Source organism: Fulmarus glacialis, unplaced genomic scaffold (assembly GCF_000690835.1).
Source record: "Fulmarus glacialis isolate BGI_N327 unplaced genomic scaffold, ASM69083v1 scaffold5263, whole genome shotgun sequence".
NCBI lineage: Eukaryota > Metazoa > Chordata > Aves > Procellariiformes > Procellariidae > Fulmarus > Fulmarus glacialis.
In genome coordinates this window covers 61,755-85,405 of record NW_009204756.1, presented here as the reverse complement: position 1 = coordinate 85,405, position 23,651 = coordinate 61,755, and the positions used below count along the sequence as shown (strand labels likewise).

Sequence of the window (23,651 nt, the reverse complement as noted above, 5' to 3'; positions counted from 1 at the left end):
GGAACAATAAATCCTGAATCTGACAAAATCTCAGATATTAGTGATGCTCCATGTATGGGTACAATAATTTATAAGTACTCAATTTCCTTTGGTCACAGTCATTGCAGCTTCCAGCTCAGAGGCGGGAAGCAGGAAAGATAGGAAGTGGTGATTTCAGAAAGAATACAGTTTTGCATGTATTAATCTTTAAAAAACGAGTTATCATGTGATGTTTCTACAACAAGTTTTCCAAACCAGTGGAAAGTGTAGAACAATACTGCTGGAAAGAGGTTCCCTTGCTCATATAAAACAGATAAATGATCAGCCTATTCAGTACTCTGGAGTCCTGTGAACATGAATGCAAACAATGAATAAAGAATAACTATAAAAAGAATATTTAATGCCCTTTTTTTTCTGGCTTCTTTAGGTTTTCTGCCCTGTAAAACAAATTTTATTTGATTTTTTCTAATCAGAAGGAAATATGGACAAACTCCTTCAACAAGATTCATATCTATACTGGGAAGCTAGTCAGAGTTCACATAGAGCTTAACATTCCTGGAGCTAAAGACATTTACTTCAATACAACTGCTGCTTCTATCTGCTGTGCTGGTGATGACATCTTGTAGATTGACATAGCATTTCCAGTTGGTGGTAGGACTCGCCATTTTTTTTAAATTTAGATTTAGTATCCGACTTCTTTTACATGCAACATTTCCTAAAGGATCCTAAATCTCTAGCACTGTGATTTTCTAATTGCATAACACTTCTTTTCCAAAAAAGACATTTCTCACATGCTTTTTATAAATCTAACCTAAAAGAAAAAAATACTTTAAATAAAAGCATATGGTAGAAGCTTATCCAAGAAAGTATCAGTCTAGATCCAGCCAGCATTTTGCTAACTTTCAACACCATATTGCACACTGGAAAGTATTAAATCACCTAGTTTGACAGTTATGTTACACATATTCCTATGAAAATACTTCTCATAAAATTAAACTATAAACAATAAAACATACTCCACAATCAAAGCATAATGAAGGTTAAGCTAAGTCACTGTTTCTAAACTAAAATTCAGGCTGATTTCCTGATTTCCTCTTTCAGCTGAGTGAAAGGGTAAGACAACATGTACCATGCATAGCCTCCTAAGAAGAAGATGCTTGTGTAAGTTCTGCAGTGTTTCCTGTTAAATTTGTTTTTTTCAGGTGGCACAAAGAGAATAGATTTCAGACTTAAAAGTCCTGTGTGCCAGGGAACACTGTGAGCTAGCAGACGTACAAAATCCAGTACCAAGAAATTCCAGTAAAGATGGGCAGGGCAGACACCTACTGTGCTGATTCCCTCTTGTATAAGGTCTCTCCTCTCTGGGACTAAAGTCAGAGCAGCCCCTGGTGTAGCCTAGTTCACTCACTTTGAATGTAAAGAGGTGGGAACTGAAGCCCTCTGGCTGGAGTGGGAGAAATCCTAGGAGGGTTGCACCTGGCTTCTTTTCCCTTTCTCTTATTCCTGTCTTTGCTCTTCTCTCTCCCATGAAACACATTTCCATTCTGGCAGCCATGGAAAAAGGGTAACAAACTTTGGGAGTCACTCAAGCATGGCTGGGGGGATGAGGAGGTCCAAAGGACGCAGCTTGGGCTAAGGTACACCTGAACATGGTGGCGGTCAGCAGGCTGGCCAGGAGCTGTCTCCTCCTTCTCATCTTTCCCTTCCTCCCTCAGAAAACCAGTGCAAGAGTCCAGGGGCAGGCAAACCTGTGCACTTGCTGCAAACAGGTGCAGGACATGTTAGGATGAGAACAAACTTGTCTGCAGTTTTTGGTGCACTTCCAGATATTAAACCATTTCACCTATCTCAGGACTTACAACAGGTGACTTGTCCTCTGCAAGTTGTTGCTTTTTCCTACGTGACTGCCTGTGACAAAACAGCTGTTGGTAAGCTGAACCCCACAAAATACTGGGAAACAAGGGAGAAAGAAGAGTAGGGCCTGACAGATTCAGTGAAGTATTCTGAATATCTGATTACTGGTACCTTACTATGAGATGTTTACTATTTCTTTAGAATACACAGCTTCAATGAACTTCAGCTGATTTTATGCCATGATAGGTTTGAAGTTTAAAATCCTTCTGGGTACGACTTCATTTTTTTGTTTTTCCTACCTGCTCTCTGTCCCTTTTTGTCTTTTATTTTGTTTAGTCACCTCCTGTATTACAACTCAACCAAAAGGTATTTGGGACAAGGACCATATCTCTCCAACACATCTGAATTGTGCCTACTACAATGGGGATAGCACTCTTGAAAAGAAATCCTCTTGACCACACACTAATAAAATGCAAAATAAGAATATAATTCTCATACTCTCCAGTAAGGTTAAATGTTACATTGCATCACTTTGGAGAAATACATACAACCTGAATGCCTAAAGGGAATTATAATATGGTACACACTTTAAGTACACATACATACTTGCAAGTTTTTATATATCTACAAAAATATGAATAAACCCTACAGCTCTCTCTTCACCTCATCTGTATTAATTGTCTATTTCTTATATAATTATTTAGAGAAGGTTGCCCCCCATCTGCACAAAGACATAATAAATGGGCAGAGAACTCTGAATATCAGTGACAAGGAGAAAGTGAACAAAATGCTCAATGGTGAAATGCAAAATAGTTTAAAAATTGTAAACTTGCAGGCCACTGTAATATACGCTAAGTTTAAAGGTTTTCCGATCTTAAGTTGTTACTTACAAGACTTCAGAGGGATATTTCCAACCATTTCAGATGTAAGTCTTACTAAATATAAACATACCATGCAAAGGTAATGTAGCTAAATAAAACTAGTAATAAAAATTATTTCTAATCTTTGTTTAAAAGGTACGATTATATGCAATCAATTGGAGTCCTTAAAAGCAGATAGTTTGAATCTACATTCAGCTGTAAGAAGTTTGGTGCAATATTAAGAAAGAATTCAATCATCATGAACATTCCAATGTACAAAGAGTCTTACGGGATATGAAATTCATCCCACAAAAAGCAAGAGGCAGATCTGATAATCCAGAAGTGATGAAGCCCAGGGTCTTACAGCATATTTTTATTTGAACCACTTTCTCTATTTTATTTTTATTTCATTGTAGTTTTCAAGAGAAGATTAACATATAAAAGGCTTTTGGTGGGATAGAGAGAATAAAGAACTTTTTCGTAATCTCAATAGAGTGACATTTTTAAAAAAAGCTTTTTTCAATTCACTGGAAATTTGTTTTATTAAGATTAAAACAGGAGCCTGCTTACTTACTACATATAATGGACATTCAAAACAGTAAACTTATGTCATGGATGTTTCTTTCCTTTCATAATTTAGTTTGGCTCAGCAACATGTTGGGGACTATCCTTCCCTTGTATTGCTGCCAGCCTGGTCAATCTTTCTTCTTTGTATTTCCTGATCCTTTTCCATACTTATCTGCTTTTTCACACTTTGCTTTCTTTTTCATTTTACAGGAGCATGACTTTTACCTTGCCTTTTCTTCCCAAGTATTACTGAGGAGGTAGTATACGAAATTGAGAAAGAATTGCTAATTCAGTTTTGGTTTTCCAAATTTGTTAACATTACTATCAATATGAATACTGTCATTTTGTCTGTCTGTCTATCACTAGCAGTCATATGAAGATGATACGAAAGTTAAGAGGGGGCAGTTGCAAATAAACTAAAAGCAGCAAGTCAGAGGAAAAAAAGTAGGTTTAAGCTGTCCATTAACCCTCACATACTGAAGGGTTCTGCCTGACTTCTCAGCAATACCCTGAAAACATGGTGTGTTTTTTTTCTCTAGTTGGTCTGATGTTCCTGAAGGGCACTATAAGTAGTCTGTCTTTGAAGACAACATCAAACTGCAGCAAAGAGACACCACAGCTTCCAGAATAGTGACAAATTTTGCAATGTTTATCTCGAGTTGCATCTTATCCTGAGAACAGAGTACAAAATCTGACTGTACTAGTATTTTTAAAGTATGTTAGATCTACTGATATGCGTGAACTGACTTCAAACTCTCTTCTGCATTCAGTTCCAAGTACTGATTTTGATCTCAGAAGTTAATATAACTTTAGGTCCAATGGTCTAAGTGTCTGTCTCTCTGCCTATATATAATATGATCATTATAATCAAAACCAATGGGGTGCTTTTGCTAGTAAACCTTACATATCAAAGTCTGGGGACAAAAGCAGGATGTTCTCACCGTAGATCCATACAATAGCATTTATTTCAAATAACAAGCCAGCGTATTTTAAAGCTGGTTTTTTTGTGGCATGCAAGAAGACTGATCTATAATCTCATGTTTTTAGATGTGTGGGTGGCAACAGTGCATACATTTACATAAACTGGAAGATGAGTGGCATTGTCCAACTTATAGTCTGGTTTCAGACTAGTAAATGTACTAGAAAACGTTCAATTAGAACGTAGCATAAATAAATGTGTAGATGGTATGAACACAACTCAGCTTTATGCATACAAATATGAAACCGAATGTGATGAAGCAATAAATGAGCTGGGGCTGTTCACGGGCAAAGGTCCATGCATAGTCCACATATTCATTCATATCTGTAGTTTTAAATGTATGATATCAGAAAAAAATGAAAGCAACGATGAACACAGAGTGGAAGTTACTTTTCAAGATTGTCAAACTGCTTCTTTTTTGTTATTAGAGAAAAATATAAGGAATAAATTATTTTATACTGAGGAGTCAACTTCCTATAATCAACCCAAATTTCTGAGTCACTTGAGCATTGCTTTATGAACAGTGTGTGATATATTGATCATAAAATATATTTACTAGTGCTGGAAATTTATATACTTTCCTAAAGTCTGTGGTGTGGAAAAACATTACCATGCACACTTACTGTGACAGATAAATGCTTTGGTTTTTTGGTGATTAAAACATAAGGGGTGGCTTGAATTAACACTCCATTCAGGTCATATTCAACCAAAGTATTTGTGATTTGCATGCAGTTCTCTAGAGTGGAGTTAGACAGACTTTTTTTTAAAAAGAAGCAAAACATCTCCCCAAAACCACCCAAGGACTCACTCTGGCCACAAACTGCTTGAGTGGCTGCTTGATTTTGGAAGCTTTGTGAGATCAGAGATTTTTAAAGATACTGTGTAGTCTGCAAGCAAACAATAATACCTGCCTGCCTGACTTGTGTATGTCAGCCAGGAAATACTAGATGCCTTGATCTGCTTCCTTCCCTCTCTAAAGACGTAACTGTGAAGTAGGGAATGAAAAATTCACTAACAGAAGTTAAATCTAAAACTTTCCTCTGATTAGAGCAAAAGTCTGTTCCTCAACTTTTTTATTGAGTAATTGCTCAACTTTAATTCCAAGCTTCAAGTTTCGGGAATGTTTTTGGCTTATTCATTTGCTTGGACTTTTTTAGTTTTATAAAAAGAAAGTTATAGTTATGCTTGGGCAAGTGGAGGTTGTAGCACATGTATAAAAGCTCTGCTAAAGCTGGTTAAAGCATGCAGGGGAAGATATGAAAATTAATCTCCTAAAACCATGCAACTCTATGCTTTAATATAGAAAGAAAAAATTCATGCAGGTCTTCTAGCTGAATGCTACCACTGCAAAAGGTAAAAAGAATCACGATTAATATTCTAAACTTGGTATGGTGGTTACTTTGTATCTCAGGTAGGATGAAATAATTGGAAAGGTTAGTTAACTAGCTACCCAAAATATTGTTTCATAACTCTAATGCTAGTACAAGAACATTATAAACAGCATGTTGGACATTATTGGGTGAGTATACTTGGGGCTCACTGCCACCTAATTATAACAATATGGGGAAGCTGGTGTAAGACAAAGCATTACTACAATGTGCTCTCTTTTTCATCAATTCCCAACTCAAAGAGGCTACTTTTTCATGAAAACACTGCATCACATGCTTGAATCATGACAAAATTAAGGAACTTAACATCCTTTCCTGAACATGACCAGATTTACGCGGAATATTGGCATTTGTCAGAGAGTGGTTTCTCAAAATACAATTCCCTCATATGCAATTGTGATGCTGAAGGATTAAACAAAATATCAGTTTTTCGCCCCACTCCCCAGGAAGTCAACACAAATTTAAAGATAAATAACTCTTACAGTTAACTGCAAATTTTATGAGAATTCTTGGATTATGAGAAGAGCAGAAAGACTAACAAAAACAGCCTGATCAATCAGAAGCAAACCCAAGATCCAAGTCAGGGCTCCAGGGTGTGTGTTACATCGAAAATTTTTCTGTCCAAATTGTTTGCGAGAACTGTATTGCCTTGCCCAAATATATGAACATCTTTTCAGTTCTAACAGATAGTTACTGGCAGTCCCTTTGCATCTGTTGCATGTGTAGTGTGCCATACTGTCCAGTGTGGTAAATCCAATTTCACAAAAGGTAAAAACTTTGCACTGAGCTGTAAGGTACTTGCACAGGAGATGTGACCTCCATGGCTCAGCACTGTGAATTGCAGTTTGCAATTGGCTCTCCTCTCTACTACCACGAAGAACTTACTGTCAGCAAAGTTTGCAACCTCACTGTTCACCACCCTTCCCATTATCATTTATGAAATACTGAATGGCAAGATCCCTTGGCTGCAAAACTTGATCCTAATTCCTACACTTTGATTCTTCATTTTTAACCAGTTATTTATCCTTTCTAGGACTTTGCCTTCTCATCGCATAGCAGTTTAACTTCGTTAAGAGTTTGTGGTGAAGAGTGCTGTTGAATGCTCTCTTAAAATCCAGGTGTGGTCAATTCAACACTTCCAAGTAGCAACAAGATTATTGCACATGAATAGGCTATACAACTGATGGGAAGACAAAATGCTTTGAGAAGCAAAAGACTAATAAAATATTCTCTATACAGTGAATGTCCAGCAAATCCAGTACAAAAGTATGACAGACCTCTCCATTAGCCTACCATGCCTCTGGAGTCCAGCAATTACCTCTCTTTGGAATTCTGCAAAGGAACTAATCCAGTATAATGACTGCTGGATTTGTGCAGATTGCACAGATACAATGTACAGAGACAAAAAGAGCAAATAAACCTGGATTCATCTCACATACCTGTGGACAATGGAAGCCATAGGCAAGAATTGGTGAAGGACAGGACCTCCAGAGGACAATTCTGATTTTAGGTGTTCTAAATACCTTCTGGAGATTTTTAATCTTTCTATATTGCCACAGAGCCCTCATTTATGTATCTTAGCCTGAATCCAGTATTTGGAACTGTCATATCTATATGACAGTACGCAAGCACCTTTATGAGTGCCTGCTTTCTCAATCCTATGCATGGAGAGTTTTTTTTATTTTTATCTTTATCTTCAACACAAATGCAATGAGTAGACTAGATACAACTTAAATTCACTTTCTGTCTAGAATAGAATAATTTAAGTTGGAAAAGACCTTTAAGATCATCAAGGCCAACCATAAACCTAACACTGCCAAGTCCAGCACTTAACCATGTCCCTAAGTGCCACATCTATACCATCTATCTTTTAAATACTTCCAGGGATGGTGACTCAACCACTTCCCTGGGCAGCCTGTTCCAAGGCTTGACAACACTTTCGGTGAAGAAATTTTTCCTAATATCCAATCTAAACCTCCCCGGACGCAACTTGAGGCCATTTCCTCTTGTCCTATCACTTGTTACTTGGGAGAAGAGACCAACCCCCACCTCGCTACAACCTCCTTTCAGGTAGTTGTAGAGCGCGATGAGGTCTCCCCACAGCCTCCTGTTCTCCAGACTAAACAACCTCAGCTCCCTTAGCCGCTCCTCATAAGACTTGTGCTCTAGACCCTTCACCAGCTTTGTTGTTCTTCTTTGGACGCGCTCCAGCACCTCAGTGTCCTTCTTCTAGTGAAAGCTTTCCAGTTTCCCCAGATCCAAAGATAATGTATAATTTGCAGTGTATCAGACTCCTTTGGTAATTAACTAGCAATACTGGCCGATATTCTTTTATTTTAACATTAATTTTTTCTTCAAAACTTCCAGAGATTAAAAATTATCATGAACTGTTGCAAGAAATCCTGTACTGATTAGCAGCTGGTAAATACAGCCAATTATCATCCTTGGAGACAAATACAAAATTAAATAAAATAAAATTTCCAATAAAATGAAATTGTATGGACCTTCACTCATAGTCTAGGAGAAGATACATTTTAGCTTCTACATACAATTGATTGTTATATAATCCCCATTGCGTTATAACCTCATCCAGCCCTCACTGAAGTCAGTGACAGAATTCTCATCAGCCTCCTGTCCGCTGGCAGCCTCGACAGGCCTTTAGACTTTATGCCAAAGTACAGAACACTGACGAGGAACATTAACACTAGAGCCCATCCCATAATCTACACATTGCAAAAGGACTTTTCCTTAGCATCTCTACCTTGAAAGTGACAGCAATAAGATGTGCCATATTACTTAAAAGATACCGCAGAGTGCTCTTTGAAACGGCAACATAAAAGAGATTACAATGACTGGGGCTTGAAGCCAATTTGAACTGAGTGATTGATTCTACAGGAAGAAGGAAGAAAAAAAAGAAGTTTTCATAGATAACAACAATGAATGCATAATTCAGTACATTAAGGACTTTTGAGTGACAATTCAGCCTCTATTTACACATATGTATACATACATATATGTATGTGTATATATGTATGTACATTGTTCTTTGTAGTTCTTATGTTCAGCTTCTTTGAATAGCTCCTTATATACAAGGAAACTATTTTTGATCAGCTGAATGCCAAAAATAATTACCTGGTATTCTGCCCTTGTACATTAAGCCCAGTATCTCTCAATTAAGAAAACTAATTTTAATATCTGACAATTTAGATATTATTCCGTTAACATAAAAATATTTTAATATTCTTCTTTCTTATTATTGCCAAATTAGAAAGAAACATTTCACATAGTCACAAGGATAAGACTGGTGCAGGGAACTAAACAATTGCAAGAAGCTGCTCTGTGTATTTCTGTGGTTTGGAAATAGTGCCAAGTCGGAAGGAAAAGACATTCTCTGCATTTTCTAAAGCAAGATAAATACAGAAAAGAAATATAGATGAAAGATGGAACTGCTATCTATGGCCTCTGCCAGATTCCTTGGCTTTTTGGCACACCTATTGAAGCTGGCAGACTTAGCCAGTAGCAATCTTTTCCATTAAAAGGAGCAGCATATATTTTCGTTTAACATACTTTGTTTGTGCATTTTTAAGCTTCAAAAATGTCTATTTAAATTTTTTTTTAATGATTCCTTCTGCACAGTTGGCTGCAATTGTACTTATTTGAAGCGGCTCATTTATCACTAAAAGAGCTGCAGGGCACAGCTACTGTTAAACAGCTCCAACAAACCTACAGCTCAGTGGGACAAGCCTCTTTTTATAAGACTAAAAGATGTTTAAAATGTGCCAAGAGGAGCTTTATGCCAACCTCTAGGTTTGCTATCCAAACGTTACTGAATTAGAGGTCTCCTGAAGCACAGAGTTTGGGCAAAGATAAGCTGATCTCCCTTAGGCTGCTGGTTTTTCCCATCTGAGATCAGCCAGATTTTAACAGAACACTTGCTACGTATCATAAACTTTAGTAATGTGAAATTTTAAAAAATCATCTAAAGTCTGAGGCTTAATCTACACTGAAGCCAAACTTCATTACCTTTGGCAATGGTACAAATGCAAAATGTTTTACGTGTAAGTACCCTTACTTTATGAATGGTGAAATTTTGCTTATTATGAAGGTAAAGGCTTACTGGTTTCTGTTTCCTGGAGCTGAAACTGTAAGGAAAATGTTCACACCTGGCAGTTGCTAACACAATAGAAATTGCAGTGGCGTAATGTTGTCAATTTTCATTAATCCTTCTGAAACGAAACTAAATATGCCAGTATTGGACTTTAGTTTATGGAACCTCTTATATCTGAAATTTTAGTGTGTGATGTGATCAATACATTTTAGGGTGAAGGGATTGGGCATACTTTCCGTAGCCAAAAGACGTGCAGAAATTTTGCTACCTAGTGCCCTCTTTCTTGATGTCCAAGAACTGTAACAACTAATTTATAAAAAGCAACAGGCATTAGCTTGGAGTATGTGCCAAACATGCTGTATCTCCAGCCTGAACTGTGGAGCCTGAATAGAGCCAGCCATGACAGTTAAAAAGTGGGTTCTTCTAAACTTAAAATAAAAATATAAATATGTAAATATGCAAATACATACTATTGTACCCAATCATATTATTGCGTAGATATTTTATGAAATATTTTTGATTGATTTATAAAGATCTTATCTTAAACCTTGCTTAATAATGTAAAACTCTATATTCTGTATTCAGTGTTCTCACCAAAGGCCCCCCACAAAAAACAACCAACCCCATAGCCAAATACTCCTAAAGAAGTAGGTGCCAGCACTTTTGCATTTCATTTTCTAAACTTCAGATGTATATGGTTTGTGGCAAAAAGTTGTTTTTATAATGTTTTCAGTAGAAATTACTAGTAATTGTCTTCCATATTTTGTAATTCACATCTATTTATTTCACAAAGATGGTCTTATGAAAGTCTTTTCACATAAAATGGTTAGCCAAAACTTTTTGTAGGGATTTATGACTTTAGCAAACAATGACCAATATTCTGGAAGCTCTGCACAATAAAATACACAAGATGTATTTTTTAATACAGTCATTATAACAAAGTATAAAAGAACTCTCCAAATATTAAATCTACATTTCACAATAACTAATAAATCATGGTTAAACCAACTGGTTTTATATCTTAGATTATTACAAGGGAATGGAAGAGCCTACATGTGAATAACCTTTCTACCATTAAGAATAGAACTCAAAAAGCACAAATACCTCTTATGTATTAATTCATCACAGAATTCACAAAATACATTATAGCTGTTACACCTTCTTTGCCAAAAGAAAAAAAAAAAAAAACCAAACTGAAAAAAACCCCCATGCATCTCTTGAGGCTATAGCCTGATGAGAAGACAGGAACAAATCTGATGGATTAATTAAAAAATATATATTCAAACGTATGAATATACAAATCAAGTCCCACTCTTAGGAGCATGAGTCTCTGCTTTGCCTGCCTTATTGTACCAAGCACTTGAAATTAGGTTTTCAGCATCCCTGGTGTGAAGCTACAATAACTGATATTCTAGCAGGCATCTATTAATATTTTGTAATATTAAGAAAACGGAGTACTTCCATGTTGTGCCAATAATTCAGTAAACCAGACCACAGAGTAAGGCTAAAGATCAGTTCTATGCACTGGTAGGTTGGATAGACACTTTCAATATTAAAATATGTCAGAACATGAATGGAAAGTCTCATCTTCTGCATTTCAGATATGTACTGTAATCATTAAGTTAATGGTTTCTCTAGCCCAAAAATAATTAGTTCTGTATGTACAATGCAATAAGAACAGGAGAAAATGGACTTGTTCATAGTGCAGCACAGCAATACTATCTTTAAATAAACTTGTTTGGATAATAAAAGCAGCTCAGAACAATGCAGAGCTCAACAGAGGCTAATTTATTCTAACTTCGTGTAGCCTTCAGCACAGACACACACATGCAAAAAACTGCCAACAGCACCAGTTATGGTTCCCATATGGTATAAGTGCCTTAAAGTCTGGGTGACTGGCTATTATCCAGTGGTCCTGTTTCCTTGGTTTTCACAAAAAGCTTACAGTCGGTATTTGGTATTTATGTTTTACTTACGATGACTGAGTTGCAGCTATGAATTAGCAGTAATTGTATCTTGGTTTGCTTGAACTATCAAATATGATAAATACAAATATTGTTATAGATTTTTTTCTACCACTCCATTTCTATCTGTTTGTTCACCTCCACCTCGTTGTGTGCCACATTTAAATTGAAAGTTTTCTGGGGTCGTCTTCTTCTTATGTACGTATACATCACTGCCTAGCAAAGTGAACTACTTATCTGTGATCAGTGGCTTTAAGCATCATCACAGTACATAGAAATAAATGAATAAATAGAAAAATTAATACCTTTATTATTTATTATTTAATTAGTTTGGAATTCAAGCATAAACTTTAAGTCAAAACATCAAGAGATCCTCATATGAGATACTGGAAACTACCTCACTGGGAAGATTTCCCTAAATGTTTTAGAATATTTATGTACCATCTGATCAGGTACTTGCAAATGTAGAATTTCATTGGCAAGCAGAACAGGCGATTTTTAGCTTCATACTTTACAATCAAAGCCACTGCTATTCTTTTCACAGACCTTAATCCATTTGTGTCTACATAATTCAAAAGTATTTACCACTTTCTCAGCCAGTTAACTCCTTCAGTTTTCTAATGAATCGTAGCTCTGCCAAACCTGGAATCTTCCATTGCGGAAAGGCAATATTTTGTTTTAAAGGCATTACAAGAAGTGTCAGTGTGTTGGTCTCTTAAAATTTTCCTCTCTAAAACAATAAAATGCTTGAATACATTTTGTGGCTGCTTTTAAATTGTGAATTATTCTTACAAAAATGAAAGCTAACCCATCTGACATTTTTCAAGTGTATTGACAACAATTAAAATCTGATTTAATCTCCAAAAAAAAAGAATCAACTTATATCACGAGGTCTAAATTCACTGGTGATTTACATTAACAATATTACCTAATTTTTACTCGTGTGCATGAAGGCCAACATTATAGCATGCAAAGGTCTAACCTGGGGAACAGTTTCCAAAAAGACATGGAAATCAAAGTAGAAAATTGGCTGAATATGAACTTTGAAGGCAATACTGTGGCCAAACAGAATAATGAAAATCTCTGATGTTCAGAGCTTACATAGAAACAGGGAAGTTATTTTACCTGTTTTAAGTATTCATACAGATATTACTGGAATACTGAATTCTGTTCTGAAGTATGTTGAAATTCAGTCCAAAAGAAAAGTTCAAAAATAAAAAATTCAGAACTGACACACAAATATAATTAAAGAATTAAAAAGATGATAGAAATTCCATCAGAGATCACACTTGTTTAGCTAATTAAAAAGATGACAATGTGACTAGTAATTTAATCTTACTCAAAAAGAATGTATATGAGAACAGAAGTTATGTAGGACTTTTCAGTTTACCAAGCAACAGTAACATATATGTAATTGCATAAGATAAAGCTAGACAAACCTTAGGCTACAAATAAGGTGCAAATGTTTTTATGGGGAAGGTATTTAACTACTGGAACAAGTTATGATGGTTCTAGTGGATTTTCCACCGCTGGAATTTTTTAAGTAAAGAGTCAGTGTTTTTCTAAAAGATATACTCTATTCCAAACAGAAATAAATTGAAGCAATGTCTCTGGTTTGTATGAGCAAGGCTAGTCAGACTAGACCATTAAAACGATCCCTTCTAGTGTTATAATGTATGTACCTATGATTATTTAACATGAGAATAGTGTCCAGTTTACAGGACTATAACCTTATTTAGGCTTTTTAAATATTGGCAGACTACCTTTCTTCCAGCCCTGCAACTTCCCCTGTACCACAAGGCTTGTTGAAAATCAACATCCAGGAGGATATTAATTTAAATTCAGCTGTCTGAAAGCTAGCTGTTTAGTCTGAGCTAGTAACCTAGGTCCCTTCTATACTCAGTGGAGAAAACTAGGCACTTTCATGAGTCTATTCCTTCCAGATATCTTGGACATCTATTTTCAGCTAGCACAAGTCTGCAGGTGCCTATCTCTCCTTCCATTGACTACAGAAGGTGTCTTAGTTTAGACTACTTTAAACTCCATACCTAAAAGTGGCCAAAGTTAGATGAAAGGAATCCAGCCTTAATACTCCAAAGGTCCTTTTCAAAATCCCTGGATTTAAATTAGTTAGATCCACCAATTTAAAACACCTGGCTTTATTAGATCATGTTCAAAGTGTGCTTCAGTTACTGTTGGGCAGATAGTGTTTCATCACCGTCATAGCACGTAAATGCATCTCATTTGTATTTTTCTAGGAAGAGAATAAATTATTTTTTTAAATAGCTCTTTTTTATTGCACTATTATTCAGAATTCTGTCATTCCTATCTAATAATGAATGGGACCGTATAGTCATTTAAACAAGTTCTCCACTGCCTTGGGATGGGATTCCCCCCATTAAACATAGATACCTACAGTGTAGATGTGCAGATCTGAACTTTGAACCTGCACTCCCATTATAGCCAAAGGAGACCAGAAGATACTGCCGGTAGAGACTGAGGTGCCTTACCTTTGCATAAATGTCTAAATTAGGAGAGATGAAACACAATAAAGAATCTATTCCTCTTCCTTGTCTATTATACGAATTTGGGTCACTATTTCAGATGGCCATGTCCACAATGTAAATGTTTAAAGTTAAGATGAATGATGACTTTGATGAATTTTGTTCTTCCACAGCCTGATTTTGGGTGCTTATTTTCCCTTGTTCTTACTTTTTTCGTTACTTTAATAATCTCCTCAGAGGTCTCATTAGCCTCATCATAAAAAACTGGCCTCAACTTTGTAGGTGATGAGGCCATTCAAACTTTCTAGGTCTTCTTTACACAGAAATAATAATGATATTCCACACAAACAAATCTTTTGTATCACTTACAAAGTCAGAAATTAACTTCCACAATAGCAGAAATTAACTTCCACAATAGATTACCTTTTATTTTTCTTCATTTGCAAAGTAAGAATGACCAGGAATAATCAGTTACATGTTTTTCACTTGTATATACTTTGAATCTTTCAAAATATCTGAAGTCTTTTAGAAGGTGTATTATGAGCAGTTTCATAAGTGCCTATACACACCACCACCCTCACTCACTCACTTCAGAAGCATATCCCAATCTACAGCTTACCAACATAACCAAGTGTGACTGTAACACAGAGAAGCATTGTATTAATTTGACATAGTGACATGGTCTCTAGGCCAATGATTTAAATATTCTTTCAGGATCTTCAACTGACTTGAATTCTTCCTTTAAAACATATTTAGACTCATCTTTTAACTACTAAAGTAGTTGCACTTCCTCATCTGCCTGTGCCTTGCAGAACAGTCTTTCTACAATTCATCTTAAAAGAGCATCCCTATAAAAAAATGTGTACTCCTTAGTGGACAATTGGGGATCTTTTCATGAACAAGCTTGATTGTTCTAAGGTTTCAGCAGCAGTCAACTATAGGAAGACATCTTTGTTCCTTCGCAACAGCTACATTTTAAGGGAGATTTTCTGCTGTTTCCCTGAAGAATGTGGTGATGGCTGGATAATTCCAGTTGTCTGTGACTTTTCCTATTTCTCTTCCCTCTAATTGTGACAGACTCCAACTGTGAAGAACATTGCCTGGTACTCCTACTTATCTTGGCTATAAACTGCCAATCCCCCATTGGATTTCTCTTCTCCCTTGGTTTGTGGACCACTATCTCCAGTCTTGAATTCAGGTTGATGCCTGTTCCTTAGTCTGATGTTTAAAAATTTCTCCTGCTTTCTAGTGTCCCACATGTCATTACTGGGTCTTTGAAAATACAAATCTCTTTTCCAGCACAGCCATGAATTCTTACTTCATAAAGAGGAAATATTTTCTGGTGTTTGGTAGAAAGAAAGCATTGATTCATCTGTCACAGGTCATAACCATTGTTCCATTCCCAGTCATAAGAATATTTAGTGTGGAACAGAACATAAAAGAAAAAGTTCATAAACTGCCTCTCTAAACTTCCTCCAAAATCACCCTGTTTGTCTACTCAGAATTTCATATGGCAGCTGACATACACCACTATTTCCCAATGTTTTTGTCGCATAGCCTTGCTTGAGAAAATTGAACGTATTATTTTGGATGCAGTTACAAATAGGTGAAAACTTGGAACGCTGGTTTTCTCTCACAACTGTGTACATATACTTCTTGTTTTGTGATTAGCAAATACTGTTTGCAGCAGTGGCAAAATGTGAAATATGAGAATCTGGCTGAAATTACTTTCCCTATATATTTTTATTCCTGGTTTCCTGGACAGAAACCTGTATATACACATTGTGTAGTGAATGGTCAGAAAGTCTGATGCTTTGAGAAAGTCTCTGACCAACTGTTCAAGCACTCAGCAATGGTGTCATTCACGCAGAGTAAATATTTCCCTGAAGCATCAGACTTTCTGTGCATGTGAACATAGCACATGAACATGTGCTGAAGAACACCTGGGATTATGCATGTACTGCAACCTAGTCAGAACTACAGCAGCTGTGACATTAATCCAACTGGGCATGATTACTGAAACACCAGATATCTAGTAAAAGGATGAAAAAATATCAAAGGAATCCAGACAAATTTTCCAAAAGCAAAAATATGATTGGTCCTGGAAAAATCTGTACATAACAACTCCTACATAAATACAAAGTACTTCTAGCCTCTCCTCTCCTCTCTTCACTGGAGAGGCTAGAAGAATGAAAACACCTGGACATTCTGTCATCACTGAGAAGCGTGGTACAAAGATACCCAATAGCACAGACACAGTGCTGCAACTACTGTCTCACCTGTGCCGGGCAGACCAACTGAATAGACCAGGCAAGATTCAGCACTACACTGACTCTCGCATTTGAGCAACTAAATCTCCTCCACCCACTCTCCTTGCCATCTGCGAATGCCTCTTTAGCCTTTCTGAAACTCCAGTAATTGATTCTTGATGGTAATTCCAACAGTGCCAGCAAAGAAGTCAAGCTCATAATTGTCGGTGGATTGGCCAGCTGTGCCCTGAGCTGTCATGGTGCTTCATGATCTGCTCAGCTCTTGCGACACAGAACAAAAGCACTTGGACTAGCACATCTGGAGAAACTATCATAGGTCCAACAGAACATATTTTCTTAGACTGCCCATCATGTTTCTCGTATTATATGGGCATCCTCACTGGATAGCAACCACTATGTCTCACTGGTCTGATATATCCCCCAAAAAGGCCTATTTGTTGCTTCACTTTGCTTTGCTGCTTTGTCTTTCTAGGTATAACACAACATATCAGCATTAGAAACTGGTTGGAAATATCACAGCAGGATAATTGCTAATTTAACCAGGCTTTATTTAGGGTTTGAAACTCCAGATGACCATAGGTATTGTCCTCTTGTGGGTGGGAAAATTCCATTCCCTGAAAAATAGGGGTAAAACCAAACTACACACTTTTTAAAAAATGGATATGCCTATACTGCAGTCATAGTACTAGAATAAGGCAAATCATCTGACACTGAGCTCCATACTACCAAAGGTAGGCAGGTAAGAAAGCTCAAGATAGCTCGAGAGAGCTAGCTCTGATGACCTCTCACTGCACTTTTGTCACTTTATGGCCTAGAGAGAACAGGTTTTTCACAGTTTATTAACATGAATCTCCAAGTCACATTAACTTCAACACATACACTGGTACTGGATTCTCTCTGGCTATATCCTACTTGAAAGGCAAATGCATTTTGCAATATGCCCTGCAGTCCTGATTCCCAATTATTCATACATATTGTGGTTCCAGTTCTGCACCTGCATTTTTTTGTTACACAGAACCAGAATGTATGCATCCAGGTTTAGACCTAACGTGCAATTAGTCTGTAGCCAGGCTATGCACTTGGACATAAGAGCTGGGAACTGCTGCAGTGTCCTACTGTTTAGACGTACCCATTTTATCAATTTGCCTTGTGTTAAGGATTTCTTAAAGACTTAAAGGAACAAAGCTTTAATAACTGCTCCATTTATACTTATTATGTTAGAAAAAATGGTATTTTAAAATAGCTGGATAATAAAAATACAGAAATATTATTTGTGAAGAATGTTTTTGTTTGTTTAGATATAATTACTTTCATATTCTCTAGATTAAATGTCTGCAGCATTTGTAATTAAGCACTTCCATGAATGTTCACTTGAATGTAATTGAAAACAAACACACAGAAATACGTGCAGGTGTTAAATAAGATAATTCCATGTAGCTTACCTACTTATTTGTAGCTCTTAGCACTAATTATGGGACGTGTTTAAAGAATCTCTTCAGCTGGACGGATTTCTTAAAATAATATCTTCTAATTTTATAAGTATCAAACTTGTTTTCAAGGCTCAATTTACAGTTGTAAATTGTTACATCTCATTGTTACACATTTGCTGGGTGACCCTAGGACTTCAGATTCTACGGTATACACACTGCCTTCAGTAGGACACTGAACAGAAGACAGTTTACATGAAGAGCTGGACAGATCTCTTCTTAAAGTCTTACACTTATTCAGTACATTTGACTGTGCATTGGCTGACAGTCTTTGGTATGGATGACATCAACCATCTGACTAGTTTGATTTAGTTTATCTGAAAACACACTCCACCAAACTTCCATTATTTTTTCTTTTTTGGGGACTAGCAAGAACTACTCCTTCAAGTAAATTTGTGTCTTCCAAGGGTATTTCATTTTTTACTGCCAGTAAGAAAAATGAGCAGTAAGGAATCATAATGTTTCTTTTCCTGGCTATGTATTTGGTTCACAGTCACCTCCTGGCTATGAAGAGATTCCAGTCTACCAAACTGAACAGCTTATGGCATGAATCAACAGTGCAGTCTTTTAAGGTTAGAGGTGATTTCACTGATATTCTGAATAACTTCCAGAAGTCTTACCAAGACTTTTGCATATGGTGATACTTAGCAGGTATGAAGAATTATTCCAGGTCCTTCATGGCAATGTGCATTCACAGGTGTTCTTATCTTAATGCTCTTTAACCTCTTAATTCTTGATCAGGTTTGGCTGCATTTTAAAGATTCATTACAGAACCAGCTTTGTTTGCAGTCAGACTGCTCTCCCCCAAAAAGGTGAGATCTTGTGAACTACAGAGGAGGGTTAGTCAAACCTCATGGAATTTTGAAATACTTCAAGGTATGTGGGATGGCACTGCATCTCTTAGCCACATACATTTGCAGCCCTGGCCTAAAATTCAAGTGAATTTTCTGTTCATGAAATGAATATTTCATTTCTGAATGATACAGGGTGGAATTCAGACACTTTATCTTACACATCTCCCTAAGCATCTAAACAACAGAGTGATTAAATCTGTTCCTCTGACAGTATTTCTTTTGAGATACCCATCTGACTAAGTATAGTGAAGAAGGTTTCTGCCACATTAGACAGGGTGACTGCTTCTGGGTGCTGAATGGGAAAGCTTATTATCACAACTATGGCTGTTTTCCCTAATTGTATATGCCATGAGTATGGCTCAATAAAGTCCATTGAGAAGCTGAAGAATACTGCTTAATTATCAAAAGATAGTGAAGAAGTGGTTTGCAAAGATCAATCATTATTTTCCGTATTTCCTATTATCTTCATTATTTTCCATCTGATAGAAATCAGATGATCTGAATCACAGAATCATTTGGGTTGGAAGGTATGTCAGGAGGTCATCTAGTCCAACCTCCTAGTCAAAGCAGGGTCAACACTGAATTCAGACAAGCTTGCTGATGGCTTTGTCAAGTCAGGTCTAAATTCCCTTGGATGGAGATTCCACAGCCTCTCTGGGGAACTGTTCCAGTGCTTCATTACCCTCACAGTAGAATTTTTTTCCATATATCCAGATGCAACCCATCAGATTCAATTAATGACCATTGGCTCTTGTCCTCCTACCATGCACTTCAGTAGAGCCTGCCTTTGTCGCCTTGATAAATTTCTCTTAGATGCTGGCAGGCTGCTATTAGGCACTACTGCCCAAAGGCCTTCTTTCTCAAAGCTAGACAAGCTCAGTTCCCTTTCAAGTCATGTGCTTCAGTCCCCAACCATCTTCGTGGCCCTCCGCTGGGCAGTTTGGAGCCCCAACTGAACATAGTAGTCCTGATGTGATTTAATAAGTGCTCAGTCACCACCCCTGACCTACTGGCTACGGTCCCGCTAGTGCAGCCCAGGATCCTGTTAGCCTTCACCACTCCCAGGGCACCTGTTGGCTCACGTTCAGCTTGCTGAACCTACTCTCCAGGTCGTTTTCAGCAGAACTGCCACCCTGGCTGTTAGTCTCAACATGGACCAAATGCAGCTGCTTCCTGGCATATTACTAATGCACATCTGCTTATATGATACAAATACATGTGTGTGCTGGCACACGTGATGAGAATTGGTCATCTATCCTCTCATATGTTCAGGCCATCCATCAGTTATGAGATGAGAGGCACTTCCACTTCGGTTCTGTGATGGACCCACATACAAACCAACATTCAAACACTCGTCCACTGCATTACAAAAATACAAGTTTCTTGTTCACGAGAAGTGCACCCTAGACAAAAAGTTTAGATGCAACAAACATAACCCAAGTTCCTTTATTTTGTAGTTTCGCTCTTCTTTTTATGAGTTCTCTTTTCTCTCCCTTAACATATTATAGTCATTCCAGAATATTGTGAATAATAAAAAAATTAAACACCTGTATATTTTCTGTACATCCCTATTTATCTGTAAGTGCAAATAAATGTTTTTAATTAGTTTAAATATTTTAACCAGAACTGAAAAATAAAGATGAACGTAGACCGAGATGGAAGTATATCATCAGAATAACAGCTTTATACAGTACGTTCAGTGTGCTATAACTTATAAAACCTAAAACCTGAATAATAAAATGAATGAAAACAACAGATGACAGGAGAGCAGAAAATGGGTTGTGTCAGTTGAATGGAAAGATAAGCAACATTAAAAGTCATCAGACACTAGTTTCAAATTGAGCTGCAGTACAGTATATATTCCTCTGTGCTGCGTAGCCAGTATAATGCAACTGTGATGGGAAGATATTACTTTCCAGCACTGAAAGGGCAGCTTAGATCAGAGTGGATTCAAGTACTGGCATTTAAACTGAGTCTTTAAACATCTTTGACCAGTGGATCTTTTTAACCCAACTACAGATATAGCCAACTACAGATAAATGTATGATAATGCAGGACCATTAGACTGTGCCAGCTCACAGGGAAGAGCACAATCATTATGCAGCCATAAATTCAACATTAATAGTAACACTACATCGTAAGTCAACTCTTACTTTCAATACATTTACCTGAGCACAAAGTAAAATGAAAAGTCTGCAAACAGTGAATTTTTCAGGAAATCTATGAAAATTGAGAGCTCCTACAATCTCCATCTCTAAGGCCATAATCCTTATGTCTCCTGTGCCAAAGAAATAACTCTACTGGCTTCAACTAGTGAGATAAAACTTCGCTAGGAAAACCTTTTTGAGAGAAAAATTCTTTCTAGGGTAAGGTCTTTGCAGAATGTGCTCATACTTAACTCCTAAAATAAGAATTTTTATAAGTAAATGCAGAATTCACTGAACAGCTCCAGGTGAACTAAGCGTTTGTATTATTCTATCTTAATTTGTCCCCAAATGCAGTTACACTCAGTTCCTAGGTGACTTTCTGTCATACTAGGCAACTATCCATTAAGATAACCCAACTTTTTTTGCAAAAGTCACTTGAGAATGACAAAATGCTGATGTGACATCACTACCAGCCTAGGTCAGAGTCAAGTCAAGTACTCTAGAGGTGAATGTCCACATAATATTTCCATTCCTAACAACCACCTAGCTGTAATATCTTTAGCACTGAAATACTGTTCCCTAATTCGCTACTTAACCAAACATTTTTAGGATAAAATTCAGAAAATTTGAGGTATACAGCAGTATTCAAGAACTATTTCAAATGAATGATCTCTTCTTTTGACCATGCCAAACCCCTTCAATAATCTGAACTCCAAATAAGAAAAACCTTCCACCTCACCTTCACCACTCCATTTTCATGCATGGTGATACAGTTGTTGGGATCCTCTGAAAGTTGATATAAAGCCTGAGCTGTAGCTCTATGAACTGATGGATCATTTGACTTCAAGTAACGTACTAAAGGAGCTACAGCCTTGGTCTCTCCAAAGGCAACTCTATTGCTCCCCCACATGCAACAGTGGGAAATGGCCTCTGCTAAGTGACGTCTTAATTTGTCATTGTTCTGAAGAAGGTAAAAACATAATAAATTAAAGACAACATAATATAATAAAGATTTCATAGGAAAGCACAATTGTATTCTCAAACATCTTTAAGGCTTCCCAATTTAACTGCAGGAGAGAGCTGTAAGGCATGGAGCTAGTAGTCCCTTATGATTCTCTTTGTAGGAAGTGCTGTGAATTTTTATATTATTTCAAAGGTGCTTTTAGACTGACTGGAAATCAGATAAGATTAGCATTAAAATGTAACATATAGCCCCACTGTTGAGATTCTCTGCATGGTTCAGATTTATTGCTCTCTCGACCCTTTGTGCTTTTTTCATATGGCAGCTGCATCTCTCAAAAGCAATATTCAGCAACAGTGACTACTAAAATGAAGCTCATCTTCCAAAGCAATTTTAGTACCAGCCACAGAGAGTTTTCATGTCCAATACAGACCTCACAGAGGAAGGATTCTACAGCTCTTCCTTGTAGCTTCTGCAAAATCTACTGCTCTTGTCTTAACCTTTTAGTTGGGTATAATGCAGTGTGACATAAGAAACTCAGATACTTAGTATAATATGTTTAGAAGTTACTTACTGTGTTTGCTAGTTTGGACAACAGAGGGACGACTCCATGATCTGTTATAACAGCTAAATTTTCTTCATCTTTAGCTATATTTGTAATGGCTGCACATACACTTGCTAAAACTTCTTTATTCTTTGATTTTAGCAAATTGACTATCAGTTCCAAGCCACCAACAAAGGATCGAACCATTTCCCCAGCATCCTAAATGAGAATCAAAAGAAACATTGTTTTTAAATATTCAATCTGTACTTATATGCAAATGTTAAAAAAAGAGATTGGCATGACATAATTATTCAACACTGCAGCTATTGCTGTGTTGCCTTCACCAAGAAATATGGCTAATTCAGAACTCAGAGCTCTCTTGATTGACATATGAGAGTTAGACTGTTTTACATACCACCATCTAGGCAGAAATTCAATGCCTAAATAAAGGTATCTAGTGTCATTCAAGATACCACAGGGTATTCTTTACAGCCTCAAGCTGACACTCCAGAAAGGTGCAAGTCTCCCTTACGTGCTGTATCATATTTGCCAGGTGGGTGCCTCACATACCTTAGGGCATCTAAAACAGTAATAGACACCCCTGTTTAGGCTCTCATAGTGTCTTCTATTTCCTACATTAAGTCTGACAGCTAAGACAAAGTGGTGGTAATATTATTTTCTTGTATCAATGCAAATGAGTATTCAGAAATACTTAAGAGGGGATGATACACAAGTCATGACAGCAACTGTGGGAGAACCATGGTGCATCTCAGCGTATGAACAATCAATGTAAAATGTGACTAATGGATACAAACACAACTCTGGAAAAATGTCTAGGTATGCTCTTAGAAAAGAAATAGAAAACTAAACAGTGCCCTGATCTTGAATACAGTATGCAGATCTGTTCCATCTTTTCCATCTTGAAAAAGTTATAGTAAAATTAGAAAAGATTTAGAGAAAGACAACAAGAATAATCAAATGTAGGGAACTGCTCCGTAGAGGGAATGACTAACCAACTAGGACACTCAAGGCTATAAAAGAGAAAAACAAGGAGCGTATAGATAGAGATGTACAGAATCTTGAGTAGAATGGAAAGGGCACACAGGGATCTCTCTTCCAGGACAAGACCTGGGAGCATCAGATGAAATTAGCAGGTGACATGTTCAGAATAAAATAAAGTTATTT

The 23,651-nt window shown here is 36.9% G+C and overlaps 1 protein-coding gene across 1 annotated transcript in view; it reads right to left on the bottom strand.

Moving 5' to 3' along the window:
• Positions 1-23,651, bottom strand: part of LOC104074820 (armadillo repeat-containing protein 4-like) — a 90,411-nt gene that overhangs the window by 5,454 nt on the left and 61,306 nt on the right. The window contains exons 16-17 of the mRNA XM_009575094.1: positions 22,497-22,685; positions 21,701-21,922 (exon numbers count right to left, since the gene is read on the bottom strand). Coding sequence (XP_009573389.1) covers positions 21,701-21,922; positions 22,497-22,685 — 411 coding nt within the window. The remainder of the gene's footprint in view (positions 1-21,700; positions 21,923-22,496; positions 22,686-23,651) is intronic.